Here is an 18,646-nt window from a genome sequence, read left to right on the forward strand (position 1 = left end):
GCTTGGACAACAAATGAGGAAATGTCACCACCTTGTGGTCAGAGAACAATACAAAACCATAAACCAATGAGGTATGTCATAATAACTAGATGGTAGTGTTTGTGGATATAAAAAAGGTGGCATCAGCATGTGATCATTTAATGAGGCAAACTAATAAGATATTCACTTCAATACAGATATTTTATCTGATGTTTATAACTTTATATGCAAGATCCATTCAGTAAATAAGTTGCCTGACTACTTATCCAATTGTCAATTTCAAATTTAGAATGTTAAATAAAAAAAATAAAAAAAAAAAGGGGTATCCTAATAGTCAATTCTAAAAGCTAGCTATGGAGTTGGATTAATGTCTCAAAACATAACTACATTTAAAAAAAAAAAAAGGAAATATGGACAAGTCATAATTGATGCAGACGGACACCAAAGATCCAGCTCAAAATGTTTATTCAGATTAACAGATCAGAAACAGTCACAATCTTTGTTTAAAATGTCCAGGAGGAGGCTTATAGATAATGAGGGCAAAGTCATAACCTAACAACATTCATCCTTCCATATGACATTTGAAAATAGCAGTAACACCACGACGTACGAGCACTCAACTTCAAAGATTAATCAGAGTAGATATTGATTATGCTCAATGAATGAACAGCTGGAGCAGAAGGGTGTGTGAATTTAAAGCCTGTGTTAAGATTTTCACTTCAGGCTCAATCCAGAAGCTTTTGCATTTAGCTTTTGCTGCCCAGGGTGTGCTTGTCAAACAGGTACTCTGCCATCTTGTTGTTGTGGGCATCCATGCGGGTGAGGTTGGTGATGTAGTCACCCAGCTTCTTGATGGCCTCCACCTGCTCGTTCAGGTAGTGGGACTCCAGGAAGTCACACAGCTGAGGGCCAGATGAGAGAACAATTAGTGGTTCGGTATAACAGACAGATTTTCCTCACATTTTTGAATTTCTAGAGTACAAAGGGTTTGTCTTGTCTCAGCATTAACAGACTCTTCCTACAACTTACATGTGGGTCTCCATGCTCTGAGGCCAGCTTGTGCAGGTCCAACAGGGCCTGGTTGACGCTCTTCTCCAGCTGCAGAGCGCCCTGCATGGCCTCCAGCCCGCTCCCCCATTCATCACGTTCCGGTTTCTACGGAAGAAAAACATTTAATTATAGCAGACTGAACTCCCATTACAATAAGCCTTATGTACACATAGCACAATGATCTGAGTCAACAGTTTCTACACCAGCACCGCTGCCTGTCTGATAACAAGCTTAGAGGATCAGCTCTGTTATTTGATAATGATTACTGAGGAAATCCATTAATTCAGACCAGATTTAGCCTGTGAGATAGGCTAACATGAAATGTATTATTAGTAAAATAGACTGCTACAGAGGTTTTCAATTTATTATAGATAGCGAACAGATTAGGGACAATTCTGTACAATAAAAATAAAGTTCTAACATCTTAGAGAACATTTTAAGATGCTCTCAAACGGGAGCGAACGAGTCAAAACACTGCACGTTTTCTTCTGTACCAGACACACTGGGTGTAGTGAGACATGTTATAATAGGTCCAGGTCGCTGGTCTGTACTGACCTTGATGTCCTGCAGGAAGATGCGTCCTCCTCTCTTGTTCTGGAAGGACAGCAGCTTCTCGGCATGCTCCCTCTCTTCGTCACTGTTCTCCTTGAAGAAATGGGAGAAGCCTGGGAGGGCCACATCATCACGGGAGAAGTAAAAAGCCTGTGAGGGGACAGGTGAGGTAGGTAGAGGACAAAGACTGTTATTAGACAACATCACCCATCATTATTTGGCTAAAAAACATTGTGACAAACAGCAGTTATTCAGTCAGACAGTGGTCAGACACATGAGTCATGACTTTGGATAGTCTGTGTCTGCAAACCACCTAAGAATGACAAAGCATTTTTTGTCAGGAGGGTGGAGCAAAAACACACACACACACACTTATCTGGCCACCTGCCAATCAGTGATAAACAACCAAGGCGAAAAGCAGTAACTCAGGCCCCAACTGCAATGCATTAAATAGTGCATTAAATAACATGCAGAAAATATATGCAATTAACGACCCATTGTGTCTGAATCCTTTTCGGTAACTTGCAGTCAGTCAGTAAGCTACCGTAGGTAGTGGATACCCTATCATAACATATCAGAAACATAATACATCTATATTAATAGATACAATTACAAACAATAATTAAAGTGTTGTTTTTCTTACCATGGAAGTGTATGTGTAAGAGGCAAACAGCTCCATGTTGACCATCCGGTTGATAGCGGCCTCACAGTCGCGGTGGTAGTTCTGACGCACTTGGGAGTCCATCTTGGCTGGCGTTTTCTTGTGCTTTTTCTTAGCAAAAAGGTACAAAAATAGAGCTTTACGTCGACTTCTTCAGTAGTGTTCAAGTAGAAAAGGATTTTGAGTTTCGACAAGGTGTAGTAGTTGGAAGTAAAGAGCGGGGACGAGCGAAGAAGTTCCGTTCAAACACTGTTGAAGCAAGAACTCCTCTACGATTTCTTCCCTGATGTGAAATGGTAGGCGAGCAGCTCCGTGTATTTATACCCCGCAGCACCTCGTGACGGATGTAACGTCACTCTGCACATTTCCACCAATCACTGAGCTCAGGTAGCACGTGAGCTGTGAGATAAGAAATGAGGTTGCATTTTTTTTTTTTTTCCTTATTCATGGAAACTTCAGGTTAATGTTTTATGTATTTATTCTGACCTGCAGACAGACTGTTTAAAGGGGTAGGAAACTGCATTAAATTTGAGTTGAAAGTAAAGTGTAGATTTAACAAAAGATTAAAACAAGTAAAAAAAAGAAAAAAAAACATACCTCGAAATACAAACAGAGAAACAAAACAAAAACATTTCCCCCACTCAGGCTACAATAAAATAGAAATATTGACTTTTTGAAATAGCCACATACAGCCAGCATAACATGAACTTGTTTTAACTCATAAATACACAGCATGGCATCTAAAAACAGCTGATAAGGTGTTTTCAACCAAGGTAGTCATTGCATTACTCAGTACCACAGCACTGTTGCGAAACACTAAGGTTGAAAAGCCTGGAAGTCCTATCATTGCTGAAACACTTTTTATATATAGTCATGCTGAAACAACTCAGGGACTAAGAAATTACTGTATGTAGGCCTACATTTTATTTGTTATTAAAGTGGCTTTTTTTTCAGGGACAATACCTCTTACTGTTTAGATGGATTAAGGGATCCAGATATATTTTGTTTAATACATATAATACATTAATAATGTGTGAGCCAGAAACTGAACTGACCACAGGGCTGAATATGTCTGTCTGTCTGTCTGTCTGTATGTATGTATGAATATATATGTGCATATACAGTATATGTGTCAGCCGTGGTAGACTGTTTGGGATGTACTCTGCCCCCTGCCCAAATGCATGGTGGGATGTAAAAAGTTAGAGAATGTATAGATGGAATAAAACCATTATAACAAAAAAGACAAATGTGCTATGAAAGTTGATGTATTCACATTAATAAAGCACTGAAGTCAGACATTTACCAAATGGGATGTGTTCAATTGGTCAGTACCAATACTGAGGTAATAGGGTACATGAAAATAATGAATCAGATGGTGCAGTTACATATACACAGCAGTATTTTACAACTGAAAATAGTCTGCTCTGTTAATCATGATCCTTTGTGGCAAGCCTAGTCCAACTTCTAACAAGAGGTTAAAGCAAACATTGACATTTGGGTTGAAGTGTCCTCACATAAACCTATACATTCACCTTTGTCCTTATCAGACTATAATAAAGTGACACTGTGAGGCAGTAGTTTTCCACTTGTATAGATTTTTTTTTCAAATGGTAAAACCAGGTAGATTTTAAAGGCCTTCTCACTCTGGATAGCTGCTTTGTTCAGCACCTGTGTGTTATGATAAGATGGCAAGAAATTAATGTAGAAATGAGAACGCGGGTCCTCGTGTTCCACTCAGTGCAATTTTATTGGAACCCAAAGCTTTTTTACAGGATACTCTATCTGTATCTGTCCACCAGCCGGCAGTCACAAAATACTGTGCTTAAGAAAGTGTCTGGAGAAAACATGTGAGCCTTTAGGTTTAACGTCTCATACACACACAATACTGGTTGGCACTATGCAGGCCGACAATGTCCGTCACTAAAATAAACATTGACACAGGTTTTCTCTCTTACTTATGTGTAACCTGCCAGTGAGTGTAAAGAATACATCACACATTCAACTTGTGTCCACAGATATTTCACTGAAGATATTACATTCTGTAACAAACATTTTTCAATGGTGATATATTCATATTTTAATATATTTGTGACATTTTTGCCAGTAGTTAGCATAGCTTCCAGAGCTAGAGCTAGATAACATGACTTCTACAGCATAACACAGCAGCATTTTAGTTTTTCACAGGAATTATCAAGAGAGGCGTTTATCTTACTGAAAATGTAATATTGCTGGTGTGGCTGCAGGTTAAAGAGCCACCCTCTAATTTGAAAAACTATATGTGCCACATGTACTTATTATTATTATTTATGTAGCCTATTTCTATTAACTTAACCACTCTGTTGTCATCCCGTCTCATCTGAACCCTATTCTCTACACTGTGATTTTCAGGAGGGCTCTGTTGTACAGACTTCTAGAAACCGTCTCTCAGTGGTTTGTTGGCTTTAGCAGCACTTTCCTGGTAGATAATTTTCTTGGAAGGTACATCACTCCTATATAAATGCTTTCAACCTGCATGAAAAATTGTTGCCATTAAAAAAAGTTTTTCAGCAAAATCCAGGCAGTAACAGATGACCATGTGTGTCTCATACAGGGTTCTCTGTGAAACAGTGTGAACAACATAGACAAGTGTGAGAAAGGAAGGGCTACAAACAGGAAGACATGTAGGGCTTAATGGTTTCAGATCCATTGTCTGTGCATGCTCTCCAGTTTAGTAAAAATGCACTAGAACTTCTTGTGCTTTTATTGTATGTTAGTGTCATAAAGTTAGGAACCATAAAACTGAAAAGTCACAGTAAAAAAAAAGGAAATCTATCATTACAGCACAACGTGTCCATATCCTACATCTTGAAAAAGTGAGTCAGCAGTTTACGCAGCACCTTTGCCTCTGCTGTGCTTATTTTATGCTGTGTCATGTCACATGATTAGTCAGTCTTCTACAAAAGTAGTGTCAAGTTCGTCTGTGGATTGCGCTGTGTCATTGTTGTGACTCAGCATTCCACAGTTTCAACGTCCCATCCTTCTGGGCAGTGATCTTGTGACCAAGGAACCGTCTGACCGGAAGTTCAGTTCAGGGCTCTGCTGGATGGAACCAGTTTGGGGGAAAACAAAAAGGAACAAGAAAGTGGAAAAAAGAGGAAGTGATAACAGGAGATGGATATGCATGAGGCAGTGTAGTGTTTGTGTAACAAGAAATAACATGAGCCAAGTTGAATTTTACTGGAATATCAATGTTTCTCTTCACATAGTAATGATTAGTTAAAAAAAATTCAAAATAAAACTTTATAAAAACTGCTTTTTTCGACTCAAAAGACACCAAGGCTTCTCCTGCTATAACCTGCACCCTGCTAGCATTAACATTATAGGATTTATTTCCTTGCTGTTGCCAAATGCATCATTGGGCTTTTCCACAGTTTTACTTGTTAAAGCATGACATACCCAGGTAAAATTAATGACTTTAATGACGTCTCCATTCAAGCAATTCAGCTGTAATAGCAATAACTGCTGAGACATTTCAATCAAAAAAGAGGAAAAGTTATTAGGATACACACAATATCTGGTAGCTATGAATGTGAAGCCTTTCAATAGTTGTTGGGGGTGATATAAATCTGGACCAAAATGTTGGACAAAACAACAGCCCAAGAGCCATGCCAACAACATGGCTAAAAACATGACAAGAAAATGTGTAAATTCATTATATTATCTTTTAATCATGGCTTTTGGACAGTGAGATACACAGCATACATTCTCTGGAAACTGACATATAAATTTGAGAAACATTTTTTATGGTTATGGTTGTACAGTAATAAAAATGTCCCATACAGTACATTAGCATATCTGGATTGAGTTCACACAGGGTTGATCGATCTTTGCTCCGTCAGAGACAGAACTGTAAGGCAGAGGAGATTTCAGGTTACTGTGAGGATACTTGTAATAAACCGAGAAGAAATGTAATGACTAACAGAGAAAAGAAGCTTAATAGCAGAAGATAGAGGTAGAAAGAGAGCAGGTCATCAGGTAAGGCAAACCAACAATGAACTGGTCTTACTGGCTAGTATCATCTGTGTAGCCACTGTCATCCTTCATTGTCAAAAATGCAACACCATTACATTTAACTGAAATATTGTTTTATTGTAAACAAGCTAATGTAGATTTTCTCAAACACGTCTGCTACTGCTTCTCTAAATAAAAAATGTCATGTAGATATGAATTTGTATTTATAACACCTTGCTAGTTTGATGAAGTCATCACAGTGAAGGAATGTGTAATGAATACACCCCTGGTAGATCCTCTACCTAACAAATCACCTTATACATCGTTAAAGTTACTAACATGTGGCCCACATCCATGTATTTTTCTCTCTTTTAGTCCATCAAAATCTGTCTGTTCTAAGTGCTTCATGTAAAATCCAGCCCTCACTCAGTCTCTGTGGTGTAGTACTCCTGTCATAACCCCAAAATTCAATCTGCTCATATATTTAATCTCTTTCAAATTCTGCTCGCTCACTCATAATCTGCTAAACAAATCCCCGTGGCCTTCACTTCTATCTGTCCCCTTCGTTCATTCTAGCAAATACAGTAAGAGCCATAATTTTAACAGCAATGAAGGCTTTTACTTTTGTTTTCCACAAACAACAAAAATGATAATGAACTTTTAAAAACATATTTTGAGGGCGGACATGATCTAAATCTCAGCCGTCTTTCAGAATTATTCAGTTCATTAAGTGCACATTAAATGATGATCATCAACTGTAATAAACTTTAAGTGCCATTTAGGATCCTTTGTGAAAACATTTGAATTTGTAGGTGAACTCTGACCCTTTTAGAAGGAAATCTTATATTTATTTAATTGTTGTTTAGTTTATATCAAATAAAATATAATAGCACAATATTTGATATCATCATTTGTTCCTCTATGGGTATTTCATATGACCATGGGGTTGATGAAACCCTTTGAAAATTATTGAAAATAATTGAAACTTGTAAACGCTGAGCTGCATATTATGATATTAACATTTCATTGGCTCCAACATCTGTATTTATTTCATTTTCTTTGATTTTTGTTGATGTTGCACTGACATTTTCTCTGTTTGTTGCCACATTTACTTGATGCTTCAGATTCTGTAGATGGTTCATTTCTGATCGTAGGCACGGTGTTCGCCTTACCAAAAAACACAAGACCAGAAAAAGTAAGAAATTGATTAAACAGTGTTTTAACTGGTGTAGGCTGCAAGCATTAGTGTGTCGGGTTAACTTGCTACTGTACATTGGGGACGTTAGTAAGTTACAGTGTGTCACTTCCAAGGCCAAGCCTATTATTAACTAAGTGCATTAGCTTGTGAGGTTGCAGGTTACATTATAAAAAAAGCCCCTTATGTTATGTTTAATTTCCCCTCTGTGTAGAGTCCTGGTTAATGTCAGTTAATGCATGATATGCATGTAGGCATCAATAGCATATTGAAGACTCTTTAAAATGGTCCTGATTATAATATGAATCACTTGGAGACATTAGTAGGTCATCTGGGATTTTCAACCAGCTCATGCAGGTTATGTTAGTTTAATTCTAACCAGCTCCAGCTGATGGAATCTGCTAATTCAGAAATTACGAACCTGCCACAGAGAGCTTGATAGGCGTAGCAGCAGTAACTAAAGGGGGCGGGGCTTAGCAAACAGTCAGTTACTGGGAACATTTGTTGTCTGTTCACTTTTAATTTCATGGGCATCTTATGATCTTTCATGGTCACAGTATTTGATCCTTCCTGCTCAATCTACATCCTCCAGGTCACAGATACCTATAGAGTTTAACTGTGACTCTTCATTCCTCTGTCTTTCCCTCTCTATCTCGCCACCTTCGTCTTTCTGTCTTCTTATGCGGTGGGAATCCACACACTCTTCCACTGGACGGCGTTTCTCCACATTTCTTCCAGGAGCGAGGGATGAGACTGAGTCCAGTCCTTCCCGCCGTCTCTCTCCTCCTGGCAGAAAAGGCGCAGGGTTTTCAGAGGACTGGTGCAGGTGTGCTGGAGGTACTGACAGCCCTACAGCAGGAAGCAGGAGACAAAAGGAGGATGTGTGCTAAGAATTGTGTCTCGTTTCCTACACATTTTTAATCTCAGAGTTGGGAGCTCAATTTTGAACAGTAGAGTATATGTTGGTCTCTAGTCCCTCACTCACCTCAGCACTACCCCAGTACCAGATCGCCTTGATGACACTGTGATTAGCCAGAGCCACTGTCAGCTGGTCCCTACTTCCTGAAATGACGTTTACCAAACCTGCAGGCAGGTCTGACGACTGGAGCACCTGAAGAGGAGGAAGAGGAGGAAAACAGATGATGAAGATGAAATCAGTGTTTACAGATACATTAACAGGTGTACTCAGGTGTTTTTGTTAGCGATTTGTAATGGCGTGTCTGATGCAGATGTTTTGACTATGGCACATTTAAAAGGGTCTGTTCTTATTTTTATTAAGTATACAATAACATTGAGTGATGTAAACTAACTGATCTCTGCCTGGACTTTATAGTCAGGTTTCCATTCAAATGTAATGTGAGTTTCCATCCATTGCTGTTATGGAAATATTAGGAGCTTGAACATCGAGATAAAGCTGGGGTCACCAGTCCTCCAGTCGGCCAATTAAACCACCGCAGAAGAGGGAGCAATGAGGTGATGTAATTAAAAGAGTGCCAGTCAAACTTGTACATGTGTACAGTTTTTTTGTGTCTCTTTTTGTCTGTTTGCCATGATTTATTCCACAAAAACTTTCGTGATATTTTTTGTCTTTTATTAAAAATTTAGTGTGTTTCAAAAAAATGTGTATAAACACTGTATGAGAGACTGGACGTCGCAAGAATGAAAGGGGGTTGAAACAGGGCTGATTATTACTGACATCTTGAGTCATTAAATGACCCTGCACCAGTTTCTAGGACTTTAACCTCTAATATCAAACTACATGCTCAGAAATTAATTACTGGATCTTTCTATTCATACAAAGAAACTAAAAACTTTTTCCAATTAAAACGATTTCTCGGGTCACCACACTTAACACATCTCGACACTTGCCTGAACGAATGCCAAGACCGGCAGTGGATTTTTCTCACTGGGGACCATGATGACGGCGTTGCCAGTGGCGACGGCTGCCCCAAGAAGTGTTACCATGGAGAGGAGGGCGTTCTTATCTGGGAGGACGAGCCCGACGACTCCCAGGGCTTCAGGGAGGGAGAGAGCAGAGCCAGACTGAGGCACAGGCTGAAGGAGAGGGAAACATTTATTCAGGGTAAAACTGAACTGAGTCTCGAAATGAATAAAGATGAAAAACAAAGGACTTTTATGCAGAAGATTCTTTTATAAATTTTGTATAATATAAAAAAGCCTCACCAGAGTTCCTCCTTGGACTTTGTCACAGTAAGCTGCCCAATCATTGAGCCTCGCTGAGCTGAGGTCCACCTCCTTCTCAGCTTCATCCATTGACAGACCGGTCTGAACGTTGATTGACACAGCTATGTCCCGCCTCTTTGCTTCCAGGCCCTTGGCCAGAGAGTAGAGCGACTGAGCACGTGCAGACGGACTTTTTTTCATCCAGCTAGAGGAGAGGAAGGATGGTATAAGAAATATTGTGATCAAACCCTGGTGCCGAACATCAATGTGTGTCTTTGTCTGGTTTTTGTTAAAAAAAAAAAAATCCAAGTATGAACGTCCTGCAGGAAAACCATAGTGAGCATGAACTGTACCTTTAAAGGTCTGCATGTGGTAACAAGAAAAGTTCAGTGCATCAAACTGTTGATACATGTTGATACCTGTATACTTTGTTTATATACTTTGTATGACTCAGCATATTTGTCTTTGTTTTGTTTTATTTTATTAGCTTCCAAAGTCAAGTTGGACTTTGACTGGTCATAAACACACAGAGCCCACTGTGTTGTGAAACACCTTCCTACATGTGTGTCCTTGTGAAAGTCTGAAAATGTCAATAGATCCTTTATGGAGGCAAAATTTCAACTCTCACAGTTTTATATGTAGCAAAAAATTGACAGGTTTCAGGCTGTTTATCTTTTAACAGTGGTTAAATTTGAACTAAGATAAGGAAACTGTGTGTTTAACCTGTCAAATTACAGAACACTCAACACACTAATGGGCTCCAAATGGAAATTAAATAAGAACTGCATATGTAATTTGCTGTGTAGTGAAGCGACTGATTACCTTTTGGTTGGAGAGAGAAGTTCTGATAGAAAAAGAAATTACTACACATCTTTGTTTTACGGTTCAGAAGAAACAGAAATGTCAAAAAAATAAATGATACAAAATGTTGCATGTATTTTATTTATTTCCTGATCCACAAAAACAGCAGAGAACAAAGAAAACAGTTTTTCATAGCGCCTTCTACATATTAATGTAAAATAGACGTGTAAACTTCTTCTCATTGTTTTACTTCTGATCAATACATTTAGCATTTAATCTTTAATTGCTGCAAAGTGTTTCATCCCTGTATAAATATATTTCGAAAACATTTCACCAGTTATCCGTTCAGGAAATCTAAGCCTTGTAAATGATTAATGACTGAACTAGCGTGACTATAACGCAGTAGTGTGAACTTATTGACATTTTCCCAATTTAGGTTCTTTCTTTGCTGCAGTTATGTTATTTTAAAGTTAATGCATATGTGCAGAGACTGCATATGAAATATCTTATAACTCCACTGAAATGAAATGGTGGCCCTGCCCTTTATTTCCTTGCTGCCATGAGGAATCACAGCTGTTGATGATGTTTTTTTTTTTTTCAATCACCAAATCTGATCAGCTGTTCTGGATCCAAAACTCTGAGTTCAGGGTTAGTTTGGAGTTTGCTCAGCCCCCTCCCTGGAACCGACCACAGCTCTCACTGGATATGTATGAATTTGTCCTCTGGGTTTGTGAGTTTGCAAGAACGATATACATTTGCGGTTTTTAGCTGGACTTTGATATCCCAGCTTGCTAGCATGTGTCTTTTGTGTCAGTGTGTGTGTGTGTGTGTGTGTGTGTGTGAGTTTCTTGTGTGACAAAGTTCTCACCTAGGCTGGACTTTGATCGCTGCCTCCACAGCATTACGGACGTCTTTCCGGCCTCCATCTGGACAATAGGCCAACACACTGCCGCCTCCTGGTGGCTGCACAGCCACAGTGCAGCCAGACTCAGATTTACACGCCTTACCTCCGACGAACTGCAGGTAGGACTTCGGAGCACTGAGGGGAGAGGAGGAAGGAAGAGAGGGGTGCATGTAGACAGATGTGCACCCGACAAATCAGTTGCCTGCATTGAATTATGCTGTGAGTTACTATAATGTGCTTATGCTGCTATGGCGCTTTGTGACACCTTATGAACACGCCTCGTAGTAAAGAGAGCATTACAAACCCACCTGGCGGCGTCTGAATCATCAGGAATGATAGCGGGAGATGCTGCTGTTCCAAACTTTGTGTAGTCCATAGAGACAGGGGAGGAACGAGGAAGAGGAGGAGAGGAAGAGCAGGACGAGTGTAGGAACTGGTACAGACCCTGTCAGAAAGCAGAGAGGAGGTCAACGTACAATACAAGACACTTCTGGCTGGTGAACCATTCTTCTGTTATGTTAGATCCCTGCCGGTGTCTATGGAGCTCCAGAGGTGGCAAAATGTTCTGAAAGGTTATTAGACGAATCAAAGATATAACTGCGTAGATGTCAATGGACTGCCAATCGCCGATAACTGAAATATTTGTCCAACTGTTCGACCCTATTGCACAGGGGCATACTCAGTTTTCTTGTATATTGTCTCTATTCCCTATTTTCACAACAAGACTGATTCCTCACCACAGACACCATGCCCCTATCTTCATCTTTGAGCACATGTCTCTTATATTTATAAAGGAAAACAGCAGAAATAAGTTTGTTGCTACAGCTCAGTCAGTTTCAGGGCTCCGTTGGTTTCTCCTGTCAAGGTCTTTGCAGTGTGAGCAACTACTGAAACCCACCTCCTGTCCTCCGTCAGTGCAGGTGCCGCTGTCTTTGTGACCAGAGACAGGCATACAGGGGTCAGACACAGAGTGTGAATTTACCCACACTGAGCCGACAGACAGACTGGGGAGAGACAAAGAAGACGAAAACATCAGTGGGAAGAATTAAACCCTCAATAGAAATTTACCAAAATAAATATTTACAAGTGAAAAAGAAAAAAAGGGATTTGGAGGAAGACAGATGCAGCAAAGAAACAAACAATACAAGAAAATTAAGATGGGACAGAAAAAGAAGAGGAGAGATGAATGAGTGAGTGAACCTCTTTGCTGTCTCCAGAGCCAGAGTGAGATCTTCAGTCCAGATGGAGGCGGCCAGGCCATGAGGACTGTGGTTCCCTGTGTAGAACAAAGGCCATTACTGCGGTTGAAGGGGAAAATTCACTGTTAAAAGACAAAGTGTTATACTGATCTGAAACTGCTGTTAATCAGAGAAAAGCTCATACATTTGACATTTATATCTCACTCACTATGATGATGAATGAATGCGGATAAAATGTTTCACGTAATATGTTTAACAAGTCTCTCATGAGCGTACCATGGGTACCATCACCGTATCCACGGTGATTCACTGGCAACTGAATTAAAAAACTGAAAATAAGCTTCCAGTTTCAGGAGAGAAATGATCATATTGACGCAAAATGCCCATTATCAGATAACGTCCTCACTGCTTCAACTACCTTCAGGCCTCCTTCAGGAGAGGCCTCCTTACCCAGGGTCACTGCTTCTGTGTTGCTTCTGAAGGTCATGAGAGGCAGCAGCGGTCCAGGAGCAGGGCTGACCACAAATGAAGAGGAGGGGGCGGCTCCACATAGCACTGTGGGAGGGTACAGGGCACCTGAAGGTGGGGCAGCGCAGGACTGAACCAACTGAGGAGAGGGAGAAGAATAATGTTATTTACTGAAAACAAACCAAACACCTGCAGGTTACAGCTTCTTACATATAAGCGTTCTTTTCTTTCCTTTTGCTAGTGAACATTATTATTTTTGACATTTCATATGCGGAACTGACAAAATGTAATAAAAGGTTACCACACAAATAAAATAGCTGAATATAACTATAAATAATACTGTTAGTTAGTTTGCTGTTATCAGAAATGCGACATTACATCACACATCTATAAAATACCAAGGACAAGACTTGTGGGCCTTGATGAAGACATGAACTTTAATATAAAGAAAATGTTATAAAGCATGATGTCTGACAACTTCCACATAGTGTAAAGATTATGTGTGGATTATTTAATGACAAAATAATCAGGCTTCCACTTGCATGAAATCCAGCATGGTGGTTTGTAGTTACTGGTCATGATGTCATCCATCAGTTAAACATATTTTAAGCAAAATATGTATCTCAATTTTTAAAATAAAAAATCGAATTCAAATCTGGTTAGTTTAGAGTTAGTGAGAACTCGCTCTACTCTCAGTCACTCATTTTCAAAGTCACTGCTCAGCTTTTTCTGACTAACCGTGGCCCCCTGCTGCTGAGCCTCCTGTACTGCAGCGTCCACCTGGACCCTGTCTGCATCACTGGCCAGGCCAACACACGTCATCCCCGCCATACGCAGCTTGAGACGGGCCACAACCCTTTCCAACACGTTCTCCTGCACGCACAACACCCAGTTGACCTGAGGGGTGAGAGGAAGAGAGGACTGTTAAAGAGACTGCTAAAGGGATGTGGTGATCTGAGGACAATTCTTCTGTGAAGCACCTCTTTCTTCTTCTTGAAGGCAGTCTCTAACACTCCGTCCACAGCGCTGTCAATGTCAGCTGACTCAAAAATGATGATGGGACATGTGGCACCGATGCAGGGGGAGACAGAAATGGGAACACCCATACCTGCTGCTGCCTTGCACAGCATCACTCCATCCTGAAAGAGGAGGGAAATTTTGTGGTATTGTTTAAGAAATTTTTTTAACTTTAAAAACCAGTTAACAACTCTCTTATTTGAAATGTAAAACCAAATTCCTCTCACACACACCTGCTTGTTGCCACTGTAGGTGACGTAGCTAATGCTAGGGTTCTGGGCCACTTTGGCACCCAGCGACATGTCACTTCCTGTTAAGACATTAAGAGCCCCAGCGGGAAGTCCTGCACTCACAAAGAGCTGTGCCAACAGGAGCGCTGGAGGGGCGGTGCTCCGACCTGGGACAACGATGACAGAGTTGCCTGGGAGGAGGAAGGATTCAGTTATTCAACACACGTCTTAAAACAGCTCTGAATGAAAATTAACAAAACAAAAATATGGATTTCATTAGATCAACAGAAGCTTAAACTGCAACTACTTTGATCACCAATGTGAGAAATTGCTGCTTTGTTTTATCATGAATGGACATGGGCTCTAGGAAACAGTGACGGCCATTTTTATTGTCTTAATTAATTTATCAATCAAGTCAAAAATCAGCAGAATAGTCGACATTAATCAATAGTTGCAGCCCTACATTTGATCGTTATTTACTGAGGAACTTTTTCAATGTCTTTCTCGTTAATACTGTGTGTTTCTTACCCATGGCCAGTGCTGGTACGACTTTGAGCATGAGGGAATAGAGAGAGCAGTCATCAGAGACCACCACTGCCACCACACCTGGAAAAGAAAGAAGAAGAAACAAAATTAGATCCAATTAAAACAAATGAACTCTAAACTAAAATTCTTGTATGTAAACAAACCCTCGTTCCCTCACCCAGTGGTGTCCAGCTGGTGATGAGAGTGTCTCTGAGCTGAGCCCAGCTGCTGTAGTACTGCAGCAGTCTGACCAGGCTGGAGGGCGAGCAGGACGCCTCGCACAGCTCACACAGCTCCGACACACACTTACTGTGCTGCCCGAGAACGCTCACCAACCTGTTGTCGAAGGACAATCGAACACACATCGTAAGAGTGGAGCAGACTGGTGGTAAACTGGCTCAAACACTGGTGTGATCATTTAATCTCTACAGTAGAACAGTCAGCGCTGAGTTCGTCCTACCTGAGCAGCACTTTAGCTCTGTTGTAGCAGCTCAAGCCACTCCAGGCCTTGTAGCCACTGACAGCTGAGGAGGCACACTGGGAAACATCGTCCTGAACGGCGCACACGGTGTTGCACACATTACCACCTGGAGAGCAGAAGAGTAAAATTGGATTCATGTGGTCGGTTTCATCATTGTTTTCTATTCAAACAAGTATTAAATTTGTCAAATCAGCTCCAAACAAACTGATGCAGGTAACTCTATTAACAGTTTGTGGTCTTGTATTTCTTCACACCTTTCAGACACTAATAAGGATGTTCAGAAATAGGCTGAATCAATGACTCTTTATTTAAGTCTATTCTTGACCATGTGTAATAGCAATTAATTTTTAGCAAACATGCACATTAATTTTGGTACTACGTCACATCAAAGTCATATCTAGGTTATGTTAATGTTCTGCATTTGCTGGTTATAAACTGTTTGAATTATCTGCCATCCAAGATGCTGCTTTCCGTGCCCTGCAAGTTCAGGCTGCTCTAACCTTTAGAATCAGCCAAGGAGCGAGTCTGTCTGTCTGCTGGACGGACAAACTTGCCATCGATGAACAGACCCAGAGAGTGAGAATGATGATCCAGCCAGGCCTGATGGAGGAGACATTAACAAGCATTATTCAAGCTGAGGTGAAAGCCTAAAACATAGCAACCTAAACCACCTCTTTTTTTCATTGTGAATAAAATACACATTAGGTGATCATGGCATCTTGGGGCACCTAAAAAAGGAGAGATTTGTTGATTTCTATTTTCTATTGCACATTTATAATGACATTTCACCTCATTAACAAACAAGGTGATATCTACATTAACTATAGTTTATGTAATGTTTTTAAACATCAAAATGAAAGAAATTTTGAAAAAAAAATCATCATTAAAAACCCTGTTACAAATGCAGGAAAACATAATCTACCTTTGGAAGGAATGGACACAATCACAGAAATGAAGCATGCTTTCAAATTTAATTTAAGTTTGTTAAATGAACAACACTAATGAAATCTTCTAGTTATAATGGCTTTAAATAAAGCAGATCTGTCACTGTACATACATGAGATATAACCAAACCTATGCTCATACAGACCCTTTCCAAAAAATTTGAATATCATGGAAAAGTTGTTTAATTTCCATAATTCCATTCAAAAAGTTAAACTTTCATAGATTATAGATTCAGGGCCCACAATTTAAACAATTTCAAGTATTTATTTGTTTATTTTTTACATAATTTGGGCTTCCAGCTCATAAAACCCACAAAAACAGGAATTCAAAAAATTAGAATACTGTGAAGAAATCAGCCCAAATTTTGCAGGGCATGAATGTTTTAAACTGAGTGTCACACACTAATCATCTACTAAACTCAAAGCACCTGCACAGGTTTCCCCAGGTGTCATTAAATTGCTTCAGTCTGGTTCAATTGTCTCAGTTCGGTTGAATATGGGGAAGAATGCAGACATGACAACTGGCCAGAAGACCATGATATTCTAATTTTTTGGAAAGGGTCTGTATGTTATTGGTCAGGAAGACGCCACCTCTGCTGGACAATGACTGATAAAAGGCGGACTGGGCAGACGGAGTGTGTCAACTATTTACAGGCAGAAGACCAAAGTACAGAGCTGAACCATGAAGCTGATCTTCACATAGAAACTAAGACCATATACTCTAAAGTAAAATGTCACTTTTATTTTCCCACTAACAGTTGTATTTAGTGATGGTCGATTATTTTTGGCAACAAATAATTGGTCAATAGTATTTTTGTGCTTTTTTTCCAAATTTTTTTCAGGGTTATTTTCTCCTCCAATGCCACAGACAACATTATACACCTGTCACAGTTTAGGTAGGACTCCTCATGACGGGGAAACTGAACTCTATGTGATAATCAGTGGACTGGCCCGTAAAGATAAGCTCTCGAATAAGATAGGCTAAAACAGTGCACGCCACTATGGGCCGGAATGGCAGAGAATGCATCATCAACTTAAGACAAAAATGTAAGACAGTGTTTGTAATGGTTTTCCACACACTAACAATTAGCTGTTTCTAATATTTTGTCCACCTCCCCCTGGCAGAAATTGGGGTACATTACATATAAGTCAGTGCATATTATTTCTGTCCCTTAAACAATCATCAAAAACTTGTAAACTTGCACCACAACTTCCTAAACATCAGAGATAGAAATCATATGTGATTCTCCTCCTGGGACAAACATACTAAGTCTAGGCTCAGACCATGAGGAGGGTCCAATTCTGGCTAACATGTTTAATGGGTGTGAGCACTTGCACATCATTATTCAATACACAGGTTTGTATACATGTGCTGAACCACAGCAAACATGTATTCATGTGTATTTATTTTCCTATAGACGACACAAAATGTGAAGGAGATGGTTATTGCAACCTAAAGGGAAAATCCACCAACAAATGCAGAGGTCACATTATAATATTGTAGTTATGTTTTCATTTGGTGAACCAGTGTGGCATTGTAGCAGAATGATAATAGGGATGAACCACTTTGGAGTAGTTTGCTAGAGAGCGAATGACTGAATAACTACCAGCACACATATAGAGACTGTACTGGGATATGGCAACCAACATCTACACAACCAGCACATCTGCTACATCAGGAAGTTTTAATGCTCTGATTTGACTCTGGGCAGAAAATGAAACCGACAACAGTCATCAAATATCAGTGGGTTAAGTTCCCTTAAGTGGAAACGTTTGTGCTAACATCTGTCTTGGCTTCACTGGAGACATTTCATAACTAACTTCTGCACGGTCTAAGTCACATGTTTGCCTTGTGAGTTACAGTCAACTAACAGTTAATGAATTTCACATGGGTGAACAGTGTAACATGTACATGCTAACCGCATGTGAGCAGTAAAACTGGGTCATATTTTGTTTTATCCCAACCATAACCGCGGCATCTATTCCTCTGTTGAAAATTGGGTTGGTAACTTTACCTGTGCAGTGGCAGTGCTTGAAGTTGCTGCTGGTCCGTTCTCCATGCTTTGAAAAATATCGTACACTGTCTTGTTGGTGCTACCAGCCATAATAGTTACAAACCTAGAAAGGAGGTGAATCTCCCTAGCGCTCTGTATTCGTTTCTGGAAGCTGTTCGGAGAGAGAACCCCTACTTTTACGCTTTGATGGTACCTACAAGAAATTAAGCAGAAAACGGCAGCAGGAAGACGACAGAGGTCTCACCCCACGTCAAATGCAACGTGCTAGCTTCCCTCCCACTGAAAATCCTCGAGACTTGCTCGGTACAACTACATTGAACTACACGGAGCGAGAGGTTTCTCTCCTGCTTACTTCCGGTTTCTAGGGGTTCGTTTAATAAAGTGGATTTAAGTAGATAATGTAATTTTGTAAGTCACCGACAGCAATTTTAGAGTATGCTTTAAAATTAAA

General features: G+C 40.0%; 2 protein-coding genes across 2 annotated transcripts; both read right to left on the reverse strand.

The window, feature by feature from the left end:
• Nucleotides 1–427: 427 nt before the first annotated feature.
• LOC111223670 (ferritin, liver middle subunit) lies at nt 428–2,538 on the reverse strand. Its single transcript, XM_022747903.1, has 4 exons — nt 2,225–2,538; nt 1,585–1,731; nt 1,009–1,134; nt 428–881 (listed from the first exon to the last, which is right to left on the reverse strand). The coding sequence occupies exons 1-4, from the start codon at nt 2,324–2,326 to the stop codon at nt 726–728; spliced, it is 531 nt and encodes a 176-aa protein (XP_022603624.1). The 5' UTR covers nt 2,327–2,538; the 3' UTR covers nt 428–725.
• Nucleotides 2,539–5,925: 3,387 nt separating this feature from the next.
• On the reverse strand, nt 5,926–18,458 carry aldh16a1 (aldehyde dehydrogenase 16 family member A1). Its single transcript, XM_022748033.1, has 17 exons — nt 18,196–18,458; nt 15,737–15,836; nt 15,216–15,342; nt 14,934–15,091; nt 14,759–14,836; nt 14,234–14,421; nt 13,964–14,122; nt 13,722–13,880; nt 12,966–13,122; nt 12,517–12,592; nt 12,215–12,320; nt 11,625–11,761; nt 11,281–11,451; nt 9,612–9,816; nt 9,297–9,482; nt 8,413–8,538; nt 5,926–8,276 (listed from the first exon to the last, which is right to left on the reverse strand). Exons 1-17 carry the CDS (start codon nt 18,283–18,285, stop codon nt 8,106–8,108), a joined length of 2,394 nt encoding a protein of 797 aa, XP_022603754.1. The 5' UTR covers nt 18,286–18,458; the 3' UTR covers nt 5,926–8,105.
• Nucleotides 18,459–18,646: the final 188 nt, after the last annotated feature.

The sequence above is a fragment of the Seriola dumerili genome, unplaced genomic scaffold (assembly GCF_002260705.1).
Source record: "Seriola dumerili isolate Sdu_G_001 unplaced genomic scaffold, Sdu_1.0 BDQW01000113.1, whole genome shotgun sequence".
Classification (NCBI taxonomy): domain Eukaryota; kingdom Metazoa; phylum Chordata; class Actinopteri; order Carangiformes; family Carangidae; genus Seriola; species Seriola dumerili.

Excerpts from the sequence above, each read along its gene's own strand:
- LOC111223670 (XM_022747903.1), bottom strand. The coding sequence starts at position 2,326 with ATGGACTCCCAAGTGCGTCAGAACTACCACCGCGACTGTGAGGCCGCT. Across the intron at positions 1,732-2,224 it reads CTTACACATACACTTCCATG|GCTTTTTACTTCTCCCGTGA; the intron begins GTAAGAAAAACA and ends GTCCCCTCACAG. Across the intron at positions 882-1,008 it reads CAGAGCATGGAGACCCACAT|CTGTGTGACTTCCTGGAGTC; the intron begins GTAAGTTGTAGG and ends TCTGGCCCTCAG.
- aldh16a1 (XM_022748033.1), bottom strand. The coding sequence starts at position 18,285 with ATGGCTGGTAGCACCAACAAGACAGTGTACGATATTTTTCAAAGCATG. Across the intron at positions 12,321-12,516 it reads GCTCTGGAGACAGCAAAGAG|TCTGTCTGTCGGCTCAGTGT; the intron begins GTTCACTCACTC and ends GTCTCTCCCCAG. Across the intron at positions 8,539-9,296 it reads CGGTCTTGGCATTCGTTCAG|GTGCTCCAGTCGTCAGACCT; the intron begins GCAAGTGTCGAG and ends CCTCCTCTTCAG.